Here is a 23,433-nt window from a genome sequence, read left to right as displayed (position 1 = left end):
TTAAAATATTTTATGATTCATAAAGCGTTAGTGCTTTTATTATGGAGAATATTACATTCCGGGTGATTATAGATGTTCTTACATCTATTATGCTTTTATTGTAGTATCTCTTATTTTTCTCAACTGTTTCAACAATAATTTGACAAATTTGTTAACATTTTTGTAAACAGAGTTTTCTATCATTTTGTTAAAACCAATCTAGTCAATATTTTTCTTTTTCTGTTAAGGAGAAAGGACACACATTGTAGATTTTAGTATTTTAAGTATTAGACCCTTTGCTGTGCTCTCATTTAATCTTGACAACAACTCCACAAGGGACTTGTTATGCTTCCCTTCTATAGATGTTGATTCTGTAATATAAAATCAGAGAGAAGAGTGACTTGCTTAAGATGGCATAGCTATACCTGGCAAAGCCAGGATTCAAATCCAGGTGAGATTCCAAAATCGTAATCTCTTCAATGCCAAATTACTGAAATAGGTAAACATTAGACTGTTTTGACTGTGAATCGCAATCTACATTGGGCACATTGAACTCCATTATCTTCATTAGTGTGCTCAGATTACATTTTTTTTTCAGACTAAGAAAAACAAAATCCCCTCTGAGTTCTGCACTTGAAAATGAAAATTGCTTTTCTGAACTATGAAGTGAGTGGAACTAGCGCCCAAATGCCAGGTGCCCACCCGCACTATGCCGTGGCACAGCTGTTGCCCCTCCCACCAGATCCCTCTATTTGTCTGTGTCCTCATTGCCCTTTCCCTATGTAAGAGCTAGATGGGGAGGATCACAAGTGACTCCCGTTTTTATGGATCCTGGAGTGGGACTCAGGTTGAAAGCAGCATTGTCCTCTACATTGCCTGTTTTCTGCTGCTGGAGTATTTAAGCCTCATACATGTGTGAAAAAGAATTCCCATTTGCAGTTCAGACTAGATTGAAAGTATAGTTTAATGTGACTGTAATAATTATGCTGAAATGAGAGAGACAAAGAGGATGTAGTATCTACTCTCATAATTTTTTAAGAGCCACCTGCAACAGAATCAGGTTGGATTGTTTTTTTAAAACACAGATTCTGGAAACCTACTGAGACTCATTCACTCAATCAGTATCGCTGAGAGGTGAGCCTGAGACTGCATTTTAGCAAGTATCTCAGGTGATTTTTCCACATGCTAAGGTTTGAGAACCACTCCTCTGTGATTTACTTGTTATTTTCAATGTTCCTCAAAGCCAAACTAGAATTTCTAAAGTGTTAAGAATCCATTAGGTATTCACAGAATTGTCTTTTTTCTTTATAAATCTTTCAACACTGTTCTCATTTCCACACTTAATTACTTAAAACACCAACCAACCAACCAAGAAGTTGATAATGAATAAAGGTATAAAAATAGTGTTATAATAATGATGTTAATAACAACTGAAATTATTAATTATAATTTAAAAATAATATTTACAAGTATTATGTGCAAAACACTGGTGCATTCATTACTATCCCCCTTCCAGATAAGGTAACTGAGGCCAGAGAGGTTAAATGACATGCCCAAGTTCATGCAACTCGTATAGATAGGGTGGGGCCAGGATCAGAACGCAGGTAGAAACACTCTAGAGATCATGTTCAGATTTTACGTTCCAAGATGCCTGATATTTGAAAAGTAAAATAACATCCAGAATCTTATTATTATTATTATTTTTTTATAGAACAGAACTAAAACTGACCCGGAAGGCAGCCTATGTGAGATACTTCAATAGCTCAGCCTTCTTCTTCTCAGGGTTCTTTGTGGTGTTTTTATCTGTGCTTCCTTATGCACTGATCAAAGGAATCATCCTTCGAAAAATATTCACAACCATCTCATTCTGCATTGTTCTGCGCATGGCAGTCACTCGGCAATTTCCGTGGGCTGTACAAACATGGTATGATTCTCTTGGAGCAATAAACAAAATACAGGTAATGTACCACAATTGTGCATCATATACTATGATTTTGAAACATTTTAGAATTTTTCTAGCGGGCAAACTGTCTAGAGATGAATTCTTGGTCTTGGGCTTATTTAATGCATAAGATTTCCACTCTTGATGTCTATGTGTACTCTAGTGAGTCCTTGTAGTGAATGCCTAGTGAAGTAAAATGAAGGCCTGTGAGATTCTCTTAAGTCAAAGAAATTGAGGAAAATTGTTTCTGTACTTTGGAGGATTTCATTCAAGGAATCAGTCAATAGATTGGTTCAATCGAACTTTGCAAATGTACAAAAAGATCTAAAAAGAAAATTCCTTCACTAGAAAGTTATAAAACTTTCCAGCTAATACTAGGGATGTTCAGCTTAAACTTTCCTAGCATTTCCCTAGACAATATGAGGGATGCAAATGGCATTTTATGCCAAATTACCTTAAAATCCCAGCAATATTGATGTAGCTGGCAGCTTTGAGGTGAAGTTCTAAAGTCTTAAGGTGACAAGGCTCAATTTATACAAAGCTAATTGATGCACTTGTGTGTGGTTAATAAACATAAAAACGTTTTATTGTGCTTTTTTGGTATTTAAATATTTAACCCAGAAAATAAGTCACTGTGACAACAATAAAAATGAGGGGTGAAGAGCAGTGAAGAAAAGGAAGAAGCAAAGCAAGGACCAGGCTTTTTTCATTGCTTCATGTGGCCAAGACTTCAGGGTGCATGGACTTAATTCTTCTTTTGCTCCCACCTTCCCTACAGAAAGTGATTCGGAATCTCTAAAGTGTCCTTCTCTTAGATTCACAGTTTGATGCCTTAAAGCTAGTTATATACCTTCACACCTTTACTTATCCTCGGGAGTGATGCTGAATATGCCTCTATTAAGGAGGGTGCTGTAAAGATGAAGACATTCTTTCTCTTTGTCCTAATGTTGAATTAAGGCACATTCATCACTAAGGTTAATGTGTACAGGATGACTCAGTTGTATGTTACAATGTAATATGTAAAAACAGTTTTATACAATATCACATGTTTAAAGAGTGTATTTCAAATATGATGAATCCTAGTGCTTGGCAAATTAACTTTCAAACGCTGTTATAAAATTATTTTATTAAGAAATAATTTCTAATTTAATTATTAAAATCCATATATAAGATGTAACACCATTAGAGTTGTAAAATAGATGTATTAAATAATAATGTTTTAATGTTATTCTGATTCTACAATATATCTTTGCTCTCTTTTTAAAAATAGGATTTCTTACAAAAGCAAGAATATAAGACCTTGGAATATAACTTAACAACTACAGAAGTAGTGATGGAGAATGTAACAGCATTCTGGGAGGAGGTCAGAGTTGTTTTTTTTTAATTGTTTGCTCTGAATACTTAAGCATTTTCATCTTTGTGAATCTAGATTTCATCCTGAAGGAAAATAAAGTTAGGATGATGATGTAATTGGTAGAACTGAAAGGAGGACCTCTCCACATGCTTTATAGATTAAGAAGTAGAGGCCCAGGAATATTAAATGCAATATAGAAGCCTCTTTATTTCTTTCTAAGTCATGTAATTTGTTTTGCACAACAGATCAGGAAATAATACAGAGATCATACGTTCTGGAGCTGGGTTTGAATCCCGGTTCTGTCATTTACTTTCTGTGTAATCTAAATCAAGTTACTTAACCTTGTGGGGCTTCTGGCTCTCCATCTGTGAAATGGAGAATATTAATATTTACCTTACAAATTAGTTGTGAAGACTGACTGAGATAATTTATGTAAAGCGTATCAGAGTACCATGCACATAGTTGTTCCCCAGTAAACATCACCTTCTCTGATGTCAAGATCCAGTCCAATGTGCTTTATATACACCAGTCAACAAAAAGATGTATGAGAGATATACCAATATATTGTTTTCTACTATTTTTTACCTATTTACATTTACTATTAAAATTCTCTCATATTGCTCAATGTCATAAAAAATATCATCAATGATTTTCAGCCTCTAAAGAAGTAATATTTGATTATTGAGAACACCTGCTGTATTCCTATTTCCTTATCACTTGTATCAGTTGAGTAAAGGTAGGAGTTATAAAACCAATGTCCTATTTCTAAATCTTTCTTAATATCTTAAACTGGATTTATTTATATAAGTAACTTGACCATCAGGGCTTCCTTTTACTTCATTTTTAAAGATATAGGTAAGAAAATAATTCTTTTATCTGTCTAGCAGAATTGTTTTGTGGAAAAATATGTGGATCGGATTTATTTTATTACTTTGTTTTTAGAAATTTCAAATGTCCTTCCAGGCATGAAAGAAAAATATGAAGCTTGAAATTTTTTGCTACTACTTTTAGGTCATTGTTTTCCTCCTCTGGTGCAAAAATCCTTCATTCCTCTCTTACTCCATCTGATAAAATAAGTAGCATGCTTGAGCTCTTACTATGTGCCAGGCACTAGGATAAGCATTCTTTGTGTTTTGTTTCACTTAATCCTTTGGCCTAAATAAGATTAATATTTCCATCTTACTGATAAGATAATGGAGGCTTCAAAAAGTTAAGGGACTTGGTTCTTCACACAATTGGCAAGAACTGAAGCTGGATTCTGGACCCAAATGTCGCACAGTCTAGAGCCCTTTCACTGAACTGTTGCCTTCCATCTGGCTTTCCCTCCTCCTCCAGTCTTTGACTGTCACCTAAATTCTGAGCACTCCTTGATGTTATTTACCCATGATGGTGATGCTTTTTAAACTCCTGTTTGAGACTACAACATCCACATGAACGATTCTTCCAATATTGTCCTTAGAACTTATATTTTCCAGTGACTTCTTTAGAAGCTTTCTCTTTTAGTTATATCCTGAGCTTTGTTAGCACCCAGACTTACCCCACTTTGGAAATGTCACACTCTGAAATCTCTTTCTCAGCCCAGAATTTCCTAACCGTACAGCTCTCTCAGTCTCTTAATTCTACCCTTTCTGCCTTTCAATTGATGCAAGATTTCTAGTTTCATTAATTCTTCCTTTTGGACCCCTCCTGGTTTAATCTCAGCTTATTCCAAGGCCAATAATTTCAACTCTTCTCTCAGACGCACTCTAAATTCATTTTTTCCTTTTGCTATTTTTTTTTCCTACAAAGCTTTTGCTTTATCAGTTTGGGAGAAGGAAGTGCTATTTGGGAAAATCATACACTGTAGTCCACTGTAAGTTTTATACATTTATTGTTGCAACCTCAACCAGGCCCATAATCTTTCTTGGGAAATCCTTTCATTTGTCTTTAGTTAATTTTTGCTACTACTTCCTTGTAAACTATTCCAGATTTTTACCACTTTCCTGAAACCCACAACCTCTCCCAGGATCGGCTCACCCTCAGTAAATGGCCTTGCCTTTTACATCAAGAAAATCCAGACCATCGTCATGTATGAATGCTTCCAATTTCTCTCTTCACCCCTGGAATTATCTTTTCCTCCTTTCTTCTGTCTAAGAGAAGAAGATATATACTTCTTCCTGCCCTTGTCTGAACTATTCTGGCTTACTTCATCTTCTCAGAACAGGGGGCAAGCAATTATTTTCTCTCTAGAAGCTTCAACATCTTTTCTCAACTGACTCCTTCTGACACTTAAATATTCTGAAGTTAAAAAATGCTTTCCCTGACTTCTGCTCACCCAGCATCATCCCCTAAACCTTACCACTCTCCTTCCCTTCATTGTCTAGCCTGTTCTCACTTCCTCGCCTTTCGTGGACTTTGTAATCCGAATTCTGCTTTTATCAATCTATTAAAACTGTTCTTTTTTCCCTGGAATTTATCAATTAATTTAGCTTTAGTGAACTACTCTTCCCAGATTATTTTGGCCTCAGACCACCACTTCCAAGTCCGTCCCACCTGCCTCTTCAGTGGCGATAGGCCACCACGTCCTCCTTCTGGCATTTCATGCTCTCTGGGTGTGACCTCTCCAGGCTTAGCTGATGTCAATGTGCTGATGACTCTCAAATGCAAATCTATAGCCCCAGTTTCTTTCCTGAACTTCCTGCACGTGTTTCCAAACTTCCTGCATGTCCCTCAAGCACTTCACATTCATTACTCCCCAGGCTTCCTAAACCCTCTTGTTCCAGTATATTCTCCATTTCCTTTGATGGCATCACCCAGGAGGGAGGTCCCTGAATAGTTACATATGACTCCTCCCTGGTTCCAAACCTGTGAGTAGGTAAAATTCTGTTTATGTATAAGGAAGCTGAGGTGTACACAGTTTAATTAGCTAGAACGAGGTTACACAACCAGCTAGGGATGGGCTAAAATGTCAGCCTAGGTTTCTGTAAGTCCAAAGCCCTTTCCCACTCACCATATTGTCACTGATTAAAAAAAAAAAAAGACTATCACTTTACTGCATAAAAATGCTTTCACATATATTACCTCATTTAGTACCCTTAACAACTCAGGAAACTGAAGCTGAGAATGTTATAACCTGTCAACCATTCTCCAGCTAGTTGAGAAGATGAGACAAAGACTGGGACAAAGGATATCATTATTGTTCCACTGCCAACTGCAGGGAGCCCATAAACATAGGAAATATTCAGCCTTACTAGGCATCAAATAAATGTAAGTAAGATCGATGATGACATTTTGTTTCACCTATAAAACTACAAAAAACAAAACAAAACAAAAAACAAAACAAAACAAACCAAAACCAAAAAGCAGCAGTGTTGATAAGGGGTGCTGAAAACTAGCACTCATACATTGCTGGAGGAAAATATGGAATAACTTTTCAAAAGACTTGGAATTTTACATACCTTTTGCTCTGAAAATTCTACTTGAGGGACTTTATACCCCCCTAAAAAAAAGGATGTGCCCAAGATTTACAGCAAAGTATGTGCATTCACAGAATTATTGACTAAATTTTTTTAAAAAGAAAACCATCTAACAGAGAACTGTTTAAAGTTTACCCATACTCTGTCATACTGTCCTGCAATTAAAAATTATAGTAAGAAGAATGTTTAATGATATATGAAGATACTTGTGGTTTATTATATGTCAGAAAAAACAGGTCACAAACCTTGTATATAATTTGTATGAATGTTGTAAAAATCATATATGTGATTTTATATAATATGTAAATATATATTTATTTTATTTATATATTTTTTATATGTAAAAGAGTGCAGGGATATAAATTGAAATGTCAAACGTGGTTACTTCTCAATTTTATGACTACAGGTGATTTCTATTTTTCTCTTTCTGCTTTCTTATGTTTTTCAAATTTCCTAAAATGAGCATCTTCTGTCATCAGAAATGAAAGTTATTAGTAATAACCTTCTGTTGGTCCAAGTGCTTATTGGACAAAAGTATCACTTCTAAGCATGGCACTGAAACTTTTGGTTTAACAGCTTTTGTCATCTTGCCATGTATTTCTGACCCAGCCGCTCACCATTCCTGAGATGTATTTTGTTCTTTTAAGCCTAATCATTGTGCATGTAGACCCATCTTCCTTGAACACCTGTAACCATTGTTTAGTCTTGTGAAATCCCACTCACTTCCCTCATAGCCTAGCATGTATGTCATTTACTTGGTCAGGGTTGAATCAGCTGTTCTCTTGAATGTACTCCCATAGGACTTGGTGTGATTTTTAGTTGTAGCACCAAGCACATTGCAATATTAATACTATTAATGTGTCATTCTCCTATGTGGGATTTTTTAAGTAGTCTATAATACGGAGGTGATGCTTAATAAATATCTGTTAGATAAATAAATGAATAGGGGAATAACAAGTGCTTTTTCTCATTTTTTTTTACAAGTTTTCATTGCCCACCCCTTAAAGGCTCCACTTTTAGTTGTCTAATGTCTGATTTTATCCACTATATCGTAAGAACTCAAAGCAGTGGTCTTCAAGCTTAATTGTTTATGTATGCCCAAAACGAATTTTGAAAACTTACGTACCCCTGACAGACACATTTTTAAGTTAACTCAAATTTTTCAATATAGGTTTAAGTGGTGACTAAGAATGCAATTTTCTGTTTATTTTATATTGTTTATTTTATATTGTCTAAATCTATGTTAAACAGATTTTTGTCAAAACCTTAAAGCTGCAGTTTCAGTGCATTCAATTTATGGAAAAGAAATGAATTTATGAAGTCAGTTGTCATTGTGAAGGCAATCAGCTAAATACAACTTGCTTTCTGTCAGAAAATGTGTGACTTTATAATACAGATAATTAATAATCTATGTAATTAATTTATTAAATTATTAAGAATTAAATAATCAGTTAATTGACCAATTGAAATGCTCAGCTCATTTCTGAAAATTGATTCAAAGATAGATATAAGATGCATAAATTGCTTTAAGTTTGAAATCTGGATGAAATAAGATCCTGCTTCCTTCAGTATTTCTGCCTTTCCTTTTATGGAAAGAGAAAATCATTTCCTCATCATACCCTTGTTTGAATCCCAGAGGTTTTTATACTCTGGAAAGTACAACATAGTAAGACTAGTATAGTACTCACGTGTATGATAGGTGAGAAGGCTGTGTCTTCTGTGTAAAACAAGGGAAGAAAAATTGTGAGAGTGGGTCAGGAGAAATGACAGATGGCAGGCAAATTCTTGGGCAGGTTAATTTTAAGAAAGAGTGTATTTGGGTGTTGAGGATCTGGAAATAGAGCCCTTCATATGTGCACCAGCTTCCTCCTGATCAGTCTTCAGGGCTGTTTACATTGATTTTAAGACCACTACCATAAAGCTTCCCCTGGGGGCAATAGAGAGGCAAGGAATTTTCAGAAGGTATTTATTTATTTACTTCTCGCCAGCTACCCTTGTATAAATGAATTCATTTGAGTCATCTGGCAAACTCTTCACATTTGTATTCAACAATAATTACACAAAGAAATGCTGTGAGCTTCTCAGAGGAAGGTCGAACACTGTGATAGAGTAGAAGTCAGATTTGCATTGTAATTCTACTTTGTGACCTACCTGTTATGTGATGTTAATCATTTAACCTCTCTGAGTCATAGTCTACAGTTTTGAAAGAGGAGGATTATAAAATCTACCTCATATATTATGCTTAAGATTAAATAATAATGTTTATGTACCCAGCCCATAGACAAGGTGTGTGTGTGTGTGTGTGTGTGTATTCAGTCTTTACCTAAATAAAAGTTTAATTAAATTTGATAATGGGCAAGATCTGAGAAAGGGTAATTATGTTTCCATTGAATATTATAATTTTAAAATGTTTTTGGATCATGTGCTCTAGAAACCATGTGCTATAATTATGTACTATAAAGTCATAATGTATGCAGTATAATGGATCATGTGCCTTGTGCTTTTCAAACTAATCATACATAGAACAGGTGTATCTATTGAAAATATCTGATCTATCTTTTATATTTGATTTTTTTAACAGGGATTTGGGGAATTATTTGAGAAAGCAAAACAAAACAGTGACAACAGAAAAATTTCCAATGGTGATAACAGTCTCTTCTTCAGTAATTTAGGACTTCTTGGTACTCCTGTCCTGAAAGATATCAGTTTCAAGATAGAAAGAGGACAGTTGTTGGCAGTTGCTGGATCTACTGGAGCAGGCAAGGTAGTCTCTTTAATTGCTCATTGTAAGAACTTAATTTGGCATGCATTTTTCCTTTTTTTCTAATTTGTCTGCAGTGTAAGAAGGTATTTGGGAGAAATTCTTATCCAGGTGTTAGGAGAATGCTTGGGTATAGTGTCCCATATAATACAAATTGTTCTGATAATTTTCTCTAGTTTTTTATTTCCTTTTATTTCCAGTGACTTTTTCCTTTTACAACTATATTTTGCATAGCATTCTACACAGTGTCTTGCACACGGTGGCCATTCAATAATTTTGTTGAACAAATAAGCCATCCATTTTAACCAATCTTTAGCATGGGCATTTTTTCAGAGCCGGTCCGGGAAAATCATGGCTTACATTTTACCCCCATAGCCAGTGAGCGAAAGGCTCTCAGTTTGTTGACATTAGAATTTTGGAGAATGGACTTAGACTTGCTTATAATATATTATGAGGTAAAATTATTGAGTGGGATAGTTTTTTTAGGAAATACATAAGAATGTTAATTTATTCAGGGCTAAACTTCCCCTCCACACCTCACCCCAAGAACAACTTACAATAAATATGAGATATTTGGAGATACACCTGACAAAAACTAGTAGGTTAGAAAGAAAAACAGCTAAAGGATCAAACTCTATTGTCAGGAGAAGAGAAGATTTTATAGTGATCTTCAAGAATATGAATTATCATGCAGATAGTGATCAACACTTGTTCTCTTTTAACCATTGAGGAAATACGTTTAAAGGACATGAAGGAATCAAATTAGAGATAAGAAAGTGCTTTCTAGTACTGGAATGGGCTAAAGGGCAACAGGTATGTGCTTTGGAAGTTATAAAAATAGGTCCTTCTTCCCATTTGACTGTCATTGTAGGTGTGGTGCTTTCTAGAAATACAAGAAAAAGTTTAGTGGCCTCTTGAAGCTTTCAAAATGCTTTCTAGAACTATACCCAAGGATGCAAGACAGAAAAAGAAAGAAAGAAAGAATCAAAGAGAGGAAGGAAGAAAGGAAGAAATGAAGGAAGGAAGGAAAGAAGGAAGAAAGGAAGGAAAGGAAAGAATGGAAGAAAAGAAGGAAGGGGGAAGCAGTACTGCCATAGGTAAAAATGTAAATAGAAAATAGAAATGAAGAAAGACTTGTGAAAGGCAACTGTTTATTAATATCTGAGATGGGGAGAACCATATTTTAAAGAGACATGGGAAACAAAATGCCACAGAAAATTTCTAGTCAATAAATTTGGTGCCCACAATGCTAGCAATACAATTTGCTTATTTCTCCCTTCAATTGTTTTCCAGCAGGTCAAACAGGCTTTTTATACAAGGTAGCTATAGTTGTACATTTATTCCTTACAAAAACATTTTCCTTTTTAGAGTATTATTATTTTTCTTCTATTTCATGTATGCTATTACTAGCAATTTTCACTATGAAAGGAAAATTATACCATAGGAGGAGCTGATACTAAAGAAGTTACAGATGATCAAAACATGGATCTTTGCTTGTGAGAAGATAGTAATTGTGTTTCACAGAATTTTAAAAATTAATTCTGTTTATGTATTTAAGATCAATTCTATGAAAGATGTGCAAAAATAGCATTGGAATTATAAATTACAAGACTTGCTGGCAATTAAATTTCAGGCAGTTTTATTAAAAATTGATGAGCAGATAATTACTGGCTGGAGTTGTAATTGCATCTTATGGGAAGCAGCTGAGAAGACAGTCAGGTGAAGGTAGTAGTCCCTTAGGAATATTTAAACACTTCTTAGAAGTAGAGTTTGCCATCTCAATCTAGGAGGCTGCCTTTTTGTAATATTAGGAATGGAGTATTTTATAATTTTGTTGGACAAGCTATCTAGCTAAATATATGATTGAAGAATTGAAAATATTAACACTTTAAGTTAAATCTCACCCCACTCAATTTGATAATTTGTATCAAAAGCTTTAAAGATAACTTAATAATTCTTCCACTTGTATGACTTACCCTAATATGTTTACAGAGATTTTATATAGAGATCTTCATTACAACATTGCTTTCAATAGCCAAAAATTGGGGGAGAAAACCTCATAAATGTTTAATAATACAGGATTGATTAGATAAATCTTGGTGTAGCTATAAAAGGGATGTTAAAGAATGATGTTTAAGGATATGTATGGTGTATTCTTAAATGAAGGAAGACAAACAGGTTACAAAACAGTATGTACATTATGATTCATATTTTATAAAAGCATATATATGTGTATGTATATATGTATGTGTGGAAGGACAAATGTATCAAGTTGTTATCTTTGAGATTTTGGGTGTACTTTGCATCTCTGGATTTTCCAAGGCTTTGACAATTCATATATATTATTTTACTGATAAAACAACACAGCCATGTTTAATTTTATCACTCTCCCCTGTTATAATTGTGTAGACTGTAAAGGGACCATGTCTTTTTCAATTTTATGTCCCAAGGACTATCCTAGTGCCTTTATGCAAATTTAACTGAACATTTTTAGGAAAATGCTTTGGGTTTTTTTGTTCTAATCTACATTAAGTATCTTGCACTTATGAAACTTCCTTTGATGATTTTAATCAATATTGGTGTAAGAGTCCACACCACTGGGTGCCCTTAAGTGAAGGCAAGCTGCAGCATCTCACCAGGTGTGGGGATTTTGAGTCCTTCTGTTGTCTCCGTCACAACCAAAGTAGTTCTGTGGCCTTGTTGACAACCCCTGACACCATCTTGTCTCTCATCTATCCTTGTCTCACTCTGGCACTGAGCTTTAGCTTGGTCTTATAATAAATGGGCATCAGATACATGGAATAAGCTACTAGCTCGTATATTTTCTTACTTTGTATACGGACTAAAAATGTCTGCAGACTTTTATCAACATTTTGGAATTTTGGGAGATATGAAATTAAATGAAAACATTGAATATTTTGTATATCTATCTATTGATGGATATATACATTTTTTAATCTGGATAATCAAATCAGATCTATTCCATGTTTGGGTTGATAAAGCTATACTATATGAAAGTGCCGCTTTTAGCTTTACTTCATACAAAAGGATTTTACATAAAAATATGGCAATTCAGACTTTTTCCCTCCATATAAAAAGAATTACAAAATTTACTGAAACAGATATCACAAAGGTGTCTGTTACTTGACCTTCCTTTCTTCCTAATATATAGCACCTAATTTAATAGGTGCTTTTATATATTTTTTATATGTAAAAGAGTGCAGGGATATAAATTGAAATGTCAAACGTGGTTACTTCTCAATTTTATGACTACAGGTGATTTCTATTTTTCTCTTATTTCTGTCTCTCATCTGCCCATTTTCCATTCTCCACCACTCCCTCCTCAGACACAGGTAGCCAATCTTGGTAATTTTTAAAATATCTTTCCAGAGATATTTTTATGCATATATAATCAATATATACTTTTTATTGTTCTCTACCTCCTTTTTATATAAAAAAGTATCATGCAATAAACAGAGTTTTGTTCCTTGCTTTTCTCACTTAAGTATATATCTTGGAGAACTTTCCATATTCAAAGTATAGAGAACTTCCATATACATAGCACTGCTATGATGATCTGAATGTTTGTCCACCACCAATTCATATGTTGAAATCCTAACCCCCAAGGTGATGGTAGTGTGTGTGGGGGGGTAGCTTTTGGGAGGTTCTTAGATCTGCTATAAAAGGGACCCCAGAGAGCTTTCTTGCCCTCTTTTTGCCTTGTGAGGATACAGTAAGAAGTTGGCAGTCTGTTGTTCAGAAGAGGGCCCTCACCAGAACCTGACCTTGCTGGTACCCTGATCTTAGACTTCAATTCCAGAACTGTGAGAAATAAACTTCTGTTGTTTATAAGCCACCTGGTTTATGGTATTTTGTTATAGCAGCCTGAACAAAGATACACGTACACACATATATATACACACACACACACATTTAAATAGCTACATAGTATTCTATTATATGGATGAATATTCTATAATATAATGAGTCACTATTGATTGACATTTGGGTTGTTTCCAATGTTTTTCTAACACAAAGAATGACATTATAAATAACCTTGTGTACATGCTATTTAGCACATCTGCAGGTATATCAATAGGATATCTTCCTAGAAATGGTCAAGCATTTGTGCACTTGTAATTTTATTTATTTGTTTGTTTTTTTGCTTTAGAGGTGGGGTCCCACTCTGTTGCCCAGGCTGGAGTGCAGTAGTGCAATCACAGTCACTGTAGCCTCTAACTCCTGGGCTCAAGTGATCCTCCTGCCTCAGCCTCCTGAGTAGTTGGGACTATGGACACACACCATCACGCTCAGCTAATTTTTAAATTTTTTTGTAGAGATGGGCATCTCACTATGTTGCCCACAGTAGTTTCTAACTCCCAGGCTCAAGGGATCCTCCTACCTCGGCCATTAAGTATATTGTTCTGTGTCGTTAAGTATATTCACATAATTATGCAACCAGCACCTTTTTTTTATTTTAATTTACTGATTTATAGATATATTTCATCTGAGTTCTATCATATTATTTGATGTTTTGTTTTATGTTTTTCTTTCCTTTTTTTTTGTGAAGTCACTGTATTGTCTGTTGGCCTCTTTGTATCTCATCTCTCCTTTATAAGATGAAGATAGTAATGAATCAACCTTGTAGGATTATTGTGAAGATTAAATAAATTAATATAATTAAAGTTGGTAGAACAGCATTCAGCACAGAGTGAGCACTCGAACAAATGTTAGCTGTTACTGATCTTTCGCTGTACCTTCTCCAAACCTGTCCCAGTAATTGGAATCAGGTGCCCGCCCCTTCTCTGTGACCTTCTACCATAGCATTTGCCACACTGTATTGTAATTGTCTCTTTTATTCCCCTTGTATCTTTTGTGCGTAGCACAGTACCTGGAACTTAAAAAATTTGGAATCACACGAGTTAATAGAATCTTTTAAAATCAGAATAGATACCTCTGCTTAGGATGATAATTGGGGGCACATGAATCCTGAGAGTGATTTGATCAAATGACTTAACAATGTTTTTCTTTCCAGACTTCACTTCTAATGATGATTATGGGAGAACTGGAGCCTTCAGAGGGCAAAATTAAGCACAGTGGAAGAATTTCATTCTGCTCTCAGTTTTCCTGGATCATGCCTGGCACCATTAAAGAAAACATCATCTTTGGCGTTTCCTATGATGAGTATAGATATAGGAGTGTCATCAAAGCATGCCAACTAGAAGAGGTAAGAAATTATGTGGAAAATTTCTTATCATGCATATGAAATCTTCAAATTACCCAAATTGTATGTTTAGCTCCTTATTTAGTCAGTCAGTCTACATATATTCAAGTTTCCTCTATGGGTTAGCTGCTGTGGCTAGATCGGTTAATAAAACACACGACCCCTGCTTTAAGAAGCTTGCAAACACATAAAATAGATGCAATTTATTTTTTAAACAATGGGCTGATTTTGTCACAATAAAAAACTCTTTATGAAGTGGCGAAAATTTTATTCACCCATTAGTGAGACAAATGTCCTCAATGGACATTTATGTGGCATGTATTTTTTAAAGTATATGCCAAAAACTACATAAGAGATTTTAATCATTAACACCACAGCCTAATGGAATGAGCATTGAGCTGCCAGTAAAGAATCAGAGAGATAAAATTGTGATATATCTTATCCTTGGCTTTGAATATATGACCATATCACCTCTAGCGACAGCAATTCTCTGATACAGAGACAAACTGAAGATGATTCTATTGACTCAATCCATAACAATATTGAGGAATGAGCTGATTACCTTGAAATTACATAAAGTACTCCACGTGAAGCCAGTATGTGGATCTTGTGCTGTTCAATGTGTAAATTCTATGCTGGTGGGTTCAGTAATTATTGATGTAAATGTTAGGGCAAGGACTATATTACTTGAGGTTTGTTGGCAATGTTGTCTGAATAGTACTGTCAAAATCAGTATCTTTGACAGTTGGAATTGGGTACTACTGGATTCCTTTATGTCACCTTTTATGAAAAAATTGCAATGGAAATAAAATGAAGCTTAAAATACAGTATACAAAAAAATGGAAAAGGGCTAATTGTAGATTAGATAGAAATGAAAGTTCTTACATAAAAGGGCTGTAGGCTTATACAAATGGCTCTCCGTGTGTATACTGACTTATTCAACAGTAGTTTTTTAAAGCCCCGTTCTCTTATTTTCTGTACACTGAGATCATAATGAAAAGATATCCTGTAAAAGTTTTACCTTAAGAAGATATTCTTCATTCCTCAAGAGCCCTTCTTCCAGGAATAGTATTTCACAACCTGGAGGTTGGAACAATCTGGATATGTGACCCAAAAAAATCTGAATGTTTCCAGAGAACACAGATTTTTGTCCAGGAGGGGATTGAGGTATAGGAGTGGTAATGCCTTGCAAGATAAATCATAGGCTTTATTTATTTATGAGTGGAAAGGTTTTGGAAGATTTCTTACAGACTTTGTTTTTTTGGGCTTGAATATACCTTTTCCCATATAAATGATTTTTATAAATGGTAGTTTGATTTCCCTAAGTTAAATCTATAAAAGTATATTTAACCCAAATATAGCTTAGGTATATTACTAGTAATAAATTTAGAGCTGTGGGTCCCTCATTCATGGAATGGGTATTTACTAACTTTTGAACACTGTGCTAGGTCCTGGGATTACCAAATTGAATAAGACATAATCCATTTCCGAAGGGTTCATAGTACAGTACCCTGTGTTAATAATGAAGGATTTTACGGTATATGAATTATATCTCAATAAAGCTATTAAAATAATGAAGGAAGGAGGAGGAGAAAAAGAACACTGTATTCCTCCTTTTTTTCTGATTGCATGGTCAGCCTTGAAATTATTTTTAAAGTGTATAATTCGATGTTTTTTAGCTTATTCACAGGATTATACTACAATCACCACATTTTTAGCTTCTTAAAAAGGAAACTCTGTACCCATTAGCATTCAATTCACATTCCATTGTACCTAATGGTCCCCACTCTCAGCCATAAGCAATCACTAAATCCACTTTCCGTCTCTATATATTTGGCTTTTATGGACATTTGACATAAATGGAATCATACAATAGGTATTTTGAGCCTAAATATACTTTTAAAGTAGAAAAAAGAAGGAGTTGTCATTTAGCAAATACTAAGATTTGCTATATTTTATATGGTGTACTACTAGGAGCTGGATATGAAAATTAGAATAGGACATGATACATATACTTTAGGGATTCATGTACTAGTGGAAGAGAGAAACACATCAATAACAAATCTAATTGGTGCCCTGAAAGAAAATGAAAGAGGAATTTTTATAGCAGTAAAAGGAGGAAGCATAGACTCCATCTGGGTCTGCCTGTTGTAAGGAGTAGCCTCCTCATACAAGAGGCACAAGGCTTCTGAGGGAATGATTCAATGTGAAATTCCAAGGGCGACAAGAATGAAACATATGGCCTTAGGAGAATTTTTTAATTAACCTTAGAACTGCCAATACAGTAGAGGGAAGCTTAGGTTGATTTGATTAAGTGGGAAATTCATGAGCAAATGGTCACTGGATTGTTGAGAAGATTAAATGAGATGTACACATAAGGTGCCTAACACAGCATGTGGTACAAAGTAGCCAGTCAGTAAATATTAGCTTGCTTCCACTTCCCTTTGAGGTAGAAAATACTGTTAGAGAGCATGACACAAGAGAAATGCCTCTCTGAGAATCAGTTCTTATTAGTGAGTGACCACTGTGGAGAAAACGTGGACGTTGATATAATCAAGGAGGAGAACCATGAAGCCAAAGAATTATGAAAAGTCATCGGTATAAATTTTGATAGTGACAAAAGTGATTATAAAAGAAAATGATAAAGATGGTCATTATAAATATGGTGGTTGATCTACATGAGACAACCAAGAAAAGTTTGGCTAGTCCATGGAAGAAAACAGCATGAGATCCTACGGTTGGGAGGGGACCCCACTGTTTGTCTCTTTCAGACCTGAAGACTTTACTTGTGTGACTCCTGATACCAGACATTGTTCACTGTGGTGAGGGTGTGGTGGATACAAAGTGAAAGCTTTATCATCTTTTCTGTCAAAGAACTTACAGGCTGGTTGGGGGAAAACATACATAAAGAGACTATTTTGATATGATATGGCAAATGTGGGCGAGAAGTACTCTTAGGGAACTACAGAAGCCCAGTAGAGGGCTTTTAGTCTCTCTGGGCAGTTCAGAGAAGCTTTCTCTAAAAGCAGACACCTGGAAGGATAAGTTAAAGACAGAAAATGTATTCTGGACAGAGGGAATTGTATGAACAGAAACACAGGACATGAACCACTTGGTTGGTTCAGGGAATCACCAGCATCCTGACAAAACCAGAGTGTAATTCAGGGACAGTTAGTGGGGAGGAATGAAGGTGGAGGACTATGTCATGGAGGCCTTGATTACTGTCTTAGGGATTTGGTCTTGGAGAGCTTTAATCAGGGGAATGATATAATCAGCTTTAAAGTTTACATATGTCACTGTGGCTGTGATAATGAGGAGCAGAGTTAAGGTGATTAGAAGCTTTTTGGAATAGCAGAAAGAACATACATTTTGAAATCTGACAGGGCTTGTTTACTAAAGAAAGGTATTTAACCTTGCTATATACCAAGTTTTATCCTCTAAAATATAGGAATAATATTACCTATTTTGTAGAGTTTTGTGGATTCTTCTGGCACATAGAAAGTACTTAATAAATAAAATGCTATTATTGATAGTACTATTTGATATTCTGATTAGAAGAATGGAAACTAAGAGGAAGGTATTTCATTAATACAAATATGGTCGTAACAGACAAAAAGAGACAAAAGCAGAGGAATTGTGAAGACAGAAAATGTCATATTCATGTATTATTTGCATCCATAAGAAAGGCCATCAAGGAATATGGCCCTTCAAGAAAAAGGTGAGGTTTGGCCGGGCGCAGTGGCTCACGCCTGTAATCCTAGCACTCTGGGAGGCCGAGGCGGGCGGATTGTTTGAGCTCAGGAGTTCGAGACCAGCCTGAGCAAGAGCGAGACCCCGTCTCTACCAAAAATAGAAAGAAATTAATTGGACAGCTAAAAATATATATAGAAAAAATTAGCCGGGCATGGTGGCGCATGCCTGTAGTCCCAGCTACTCGGGAGGCTGAGGCAGTAGGATCGCTTGAGCCCAGGAGTGTGAGGTTGCTGTGAGCTAGGCTGACGCCACGGCACTCACTCTAGCCCGGGCAACAAAGTGAGACTCTGTCTCAAAAAAAAGAAGAAAAAGGTGAGGTTTTTTTTTTTTTCGAGAAATTAGAAGAGGAGGGAAATTGGCTTAAGGTTAAGGATTTCCCGCACGACAGAAGTTGGAAAGGGGAACAGGTAGAAATGCTATGGTTTAGGAAGGAAGGACGTGGAGGTGAACTGCACAGAACTGAGATACTTGATCACAGATTTTGCTAACAAAGTACCAATGGACGATGCCACTAGGTGGGATTCAATAAATAATCGTTAATAATGATAACAGCCTCCATCTAGTTTTTTTTGTTTGTTTTTTTTGAGACAGAGTCTCACTCTGTTGCCCTGGCTAGAGTGAGTGCCGTGGCGTCAGCCTAGCTCACAGCAACCTCACACTCCTGGGCTCAAGCGATCCTACTGCCTCAGCCTCCCGAGTAGCTGGGACTACAGGCATGCGCCACCATGCCCGGCTAATTTTTTCTATATATATTTTTAGCTGTCCAATTAATTTCTTTCTATTTTTGGTAGAGACGGGGTCTCGCTCTTGCTCAGGCTGGTCTCGAACTCCTGAGCTCAAACAGTCCGCCCGCCTCGGTCTCCCAGAGTGCTAGGATTACAGGCGTGAGCCACCGCGCCTGGCCCATCTAGTTTTTTTTTTTTTTTTTTTTTCAGCAAATTATGGGTGTACATACGTTTAGGTTACGTGTGTTGCCCTTGGTTCCCCCCCCACCGAAGTCCGTGTTTCAAATATGTCCATCCTTCGGGTAGTGCGCATTGCACTCCTTGTGTATACAAATACCCGTCCCCTCCTCCCTCCTCCCCTCTCCTCCCGCCGCCCTTCCCGTGGTACAGATGATTAGGTTAGGTGTGTTGCCCTTGGTTCCCCCCCCCACCGAAGTCCGTGTTTTAAATATGTCCATCCTTCGGATAGTGCGCATTGCCCTCCTTGTGTATGCACATACCCCTCCCCTCCTCCCTCTTCCCCCCTCCACCCACCACCCTCCCCCCATCTAGTTTTTTGAATGTACAATTTACTCTTCTTCCTCTTTGCCTGAAGTGTCAAATAAATCATTCAGCTTTTTATTTCAAAGAATCCCTGAGTCCCTGTTTCTTTCTGTCCTGCTGACTTTTGCAAGTGATTTAGGTCTTCCTAGTCTTCCTAGATAGATAAAATCACCCTGGCATTTCCTAAATTCCTTATACTTTAAACTGGCAAATGTAATGAGTACAATGAGCAAACTAGTATATGATTAGTATATATCTTCATTATGCCAAATGTTTCATACATGTTGTTCTTATCTATCCAACTACATGGTAAATTCCTTGAGAACAGCAACTCCAAAACTTTATTTTGGTATGCTCTGCCTAGCACATTGATAGAGTAGTACATTCTTGTTGGATGACTGCTTCAGAAATGTTTTGAACTAGGCATGTCACTTGTAAGGATTTTGCTCAGCAAATATTCTTCTGCCTCACAGTCTCAGAGTTTAAGCAGATAATTACATGGTAGCACATGATTGCTGGAAGTAACAAAGGGTAGTAGTTAAAAGTGCTAATCTATCTAGACAGTCAAAATCAGAAGTTTCCCCTATTCTTAGTGACTTAAGAGTTTCTTTTTTTTTTTAAGACACCCACAGAAACTGTGAAGGGTTTCTGTTTTTGTATCTTTGTTCTTGTTGTTAAATAAGTGTTCTCACCTTTGAGAAAGGCCCAGGAGAACTCAATAAAGTATAATCCCTATGTGCGAAATGAAAGTTTTTTTTTTTTTAAGTGTGGAAGAGTTTTGATCATAGATACCTACAGGAGATATGTACAGAATCCTTGATGGTTAAGCAGCTGGTGCCAGCACAAGAATACCTCAATGTATTCTCTATGTGGCCCCTAACACCAAATGCAAACATTCATGATTCAGTATGTTTTCATTTTGACTGCCAACGTTGATCTGTTTCTTGATGTGTTACATCTAGACTTGGGCCTGGAAATGAGAATGGAATATTCTCTTCCTCATTTTTGTGTTTTTGTTCAGCTCTAATATCTGCAAAGCACTTGCGTATGCAATGGTGCTTGGTATCATCAGAGTGGGCAGGTAGGTGTAACTTTGGCTGGATAGGAAAAAGCATGCACAACATATTTCACATAGTTTTCTGATTCCAGTTTGTTTTTGGAAATTATTCACTCTGTAGGATAGCTTAAAGACGTTATCACAGGGAAGAGCATGGAGATAATTCTATGTTGATAGAATAATTTGTAATGTGCAGCCATGAGTAAGCAAGTCAGGTTCAGATTCCTCACCTTCATTCGTCCTCATTTAGGGACATCTCCATGTCCTGCTTTGCATAACCTACTTTGAATCTACAGTAGAAAGAATTCCTAGACAAATTGATAGCTATTTTAAAAATACCATTCTGCATCCTTGTGCCCACTAACTTATCCTCGCATTTTTTCCACGTGTACCCAAACCATCCTTAGAGTCCTCCTAAATACTTGTAGCTGTTGTAACCAGCATTAGAGATTTTGCTAGCTTAAAAAGAGGAATCAATATAATTGAGCCCATTAACTTACTCATCCTTTATGAAATTATTATCATATTTTGTTATTAAAACCGGGACAGACTACACTGTTCTCTTGCCTTTTTAATTTCCAGAACACCACTTCCTCTGAACTTCACCGATATCCATACTCTACCATACAGCCCCGTGGCTGACAGAAAGAGAATTCTAATCAGGCCAGTGTTTGCGTAATGAGTAATTTGGCTGTCTTTATTCAGTGACTCACTTTCTTGTAAAAGTACCTGGGTTTGGTGAAGTAAATGGGCTCTTGCAATAGTGCAGAGTGCGGGGTAGGCATGGGGAGAGTGAGAAGGAGGTCAGGGGTTTAGGATATGTAATTGGTTTCCACAAAGTTGTTGCCACAATTTGGAAAGTGTAAATTGTCCTCATTAAGTATCTGTCATGACAGCCATTACATATACATTGTAATAAAAATATTTACTATGTAAGCAGAAGAAAGTAAGATCTGCATGTGTTTTCTATTTCATTACTGTTTGGCAGTTTTTGTATTTAAGTCGCTAGAAGAAAAAAATTGGGAGGAGTTAGCAAGAATTTAATAATAGAAAAAAAATACTTGAGAGGGAAATTGGCAAGAAGTATGAAAAAAGTCAGGAGGGAAGTAAGCAAAGAAATGAGTTAACAATTAAAATGAAATGAGTTAACTTAGTTCTGGAGACTAAGTTCCATTATGCGGATACCATATGACTAATTAAATTTGAATTTGACCTCCTGATGTGTAGGTCTGATCAAAACTAATATGGAAAAACTTGAAGCTCAAACTTTGGATGGTCAATCCACCACTGTAGGAGAATTCATGAACGTTCAGTTGGGAGAACTAAAAATAAAAGGTGCCATAGGAACTAACATTTACATTCAGTAGTAGCAAAGATATAATGGGCATCTAAAACAGATATTTGGAATACATTGAACTACGTCCCCTAAACCAGAAAACCACACTAAATAACTGTACCTTGAACTACCTGCAATTTCTAGTGATGGGTAATTAAGTTTGAAAACACTGACACTTGTTTACTATAATATGAAGCAAGAACTTTTTTTTTTCTTAAATAAAACTGTTGAACCAGAACCAAACAGGCATGCCATGGCATTTTGTGAACTAAACTTCTATTTCATTTCATTTGAGCCCTGGAACTTAAAAATAAATACTAGCTGGCATCTATGGACAGATAATACATGAATTGGTCATTGAATCCTCACTTTCTACTTAACTAGTGTCAACTTTGTCCAGAGTTTTCAGTCAAAGGGAAAATGTGCTGAACTCCAAAAGTGTGAGCTAGGTCTTAGGAGTTAAGATCACAATGTGGAACTAATTATTATCATGACAAATGAGTGTTTTTATGTTTCTAAAACCAAAATAGCCCTACGCCTACCCTCCACCCCCAGTAAGATTTGGGTAAGTCAATGGGACAGTAGTATATGAATGTAATCATAACGTCTGGGACCAAGCTATTCCATAAGTAATGAAATTAAGACATTTTAGCCGGGCCTTCATATTTAAAACATAACATAAAAAAATCATTATGTTTTCCAAAGGTAAAAGCCAAATTGTATCATATGTATGCCTGATGTTTCAACCCTCTTGAAGAATTGGGATTTTGGACTCTGTGCTCTTACAGTTTTTCTTATTGAAGAGATGTCTAATTTATGAGCAAGAAAAGATCTTACACTTATTTTTAACAGAACCTTAGACATAGAAGGGACCTCAGAAATCTCTAACTAAATGTTAACATCTGCAGATAGTTCTGGGCATCTCACCAGATTTCTGACTATAGCCATAGAGAAATGTTTGTGAAGACCTTCAAAGGAAGGAAACCCTGGTGTTTCTAAAAATTTAGTACAAGTATTCTCCAGATAAAACATTCCTTGAAATGGCAGATTATATTACCATTATTGTCTTTCAGAATCAAGTCTGTAATACCTACTTTTCATTTATAAGATTTAGTTACCCTTGATTCAGATCTGATAAATTAAAAGAATTGATTTCAACAAACATTTGTTGAGCTCCTACTATGGACACAGCACTATGTTAGGCACTTAATATACTTGCTGCCTGCAAGTATATCAAAAGTCCCTACCTGTAATGAGTTTATGACTTACAGATATTTTGGGGGAGAAGAGATATATATTTTTTA

At 35.9% G+C, this 23,433-nt stretch overlaps 1 protein-coding gene across 1 annotated transcript in view; it reads left to right on the top strand.

The window, feature by feature from the left end:
* The window catches only part of CFTR (cystic fibrosis transmembrane conductance regulator (ATP-binding cassette sub-family C, member 7)), a 141,760-nt gene that overhangs the window by 24,696 nt on the left and 93,631 nt on the right, over positions 1–23,433 (top strand). Inside the window, exons 7-10 of the mRNA XM_012652736.1 lie at positions 1,691–1,937; positions 3,192–3,284; positions 9,312–9,494; positions 14,527–14,718. Coding sequence (XP_012508190.1) covers positions 1,691–1,937; positions 3,192–3,284; positions 9,312–9,494; positions 14,527–14,718 — 715 coding nt within the window. The remainder of the gene's footprint in view (positions 1–1,690; positions 1,938–3,191; positions 3,285–9,311; positions 9,495–14,526; positions 14,719–23,433) is intronic.

This window comes from Propithecus coquereli, unplaced genomic scaffold (genome assembly GCF_000956105.1).
Source record: "Propithecus coquereli isolate 6110/MARCELLA unplaced genomic scaffold, Pcoq_1.0 Scaffold4, whole genome shotgun sequence".
NCBI classification, from domain to species: Eukaryota; Metazoa; Chordata; class Mammalia; order Primates; family Indriidae; genus Propithecus; species Propithecus coquereli.
The sequence above is the reverse complement of the archived record's forward strand: the minus strand, read 5'-3'. Positions and strand labels throughout refer to the sequence as shown.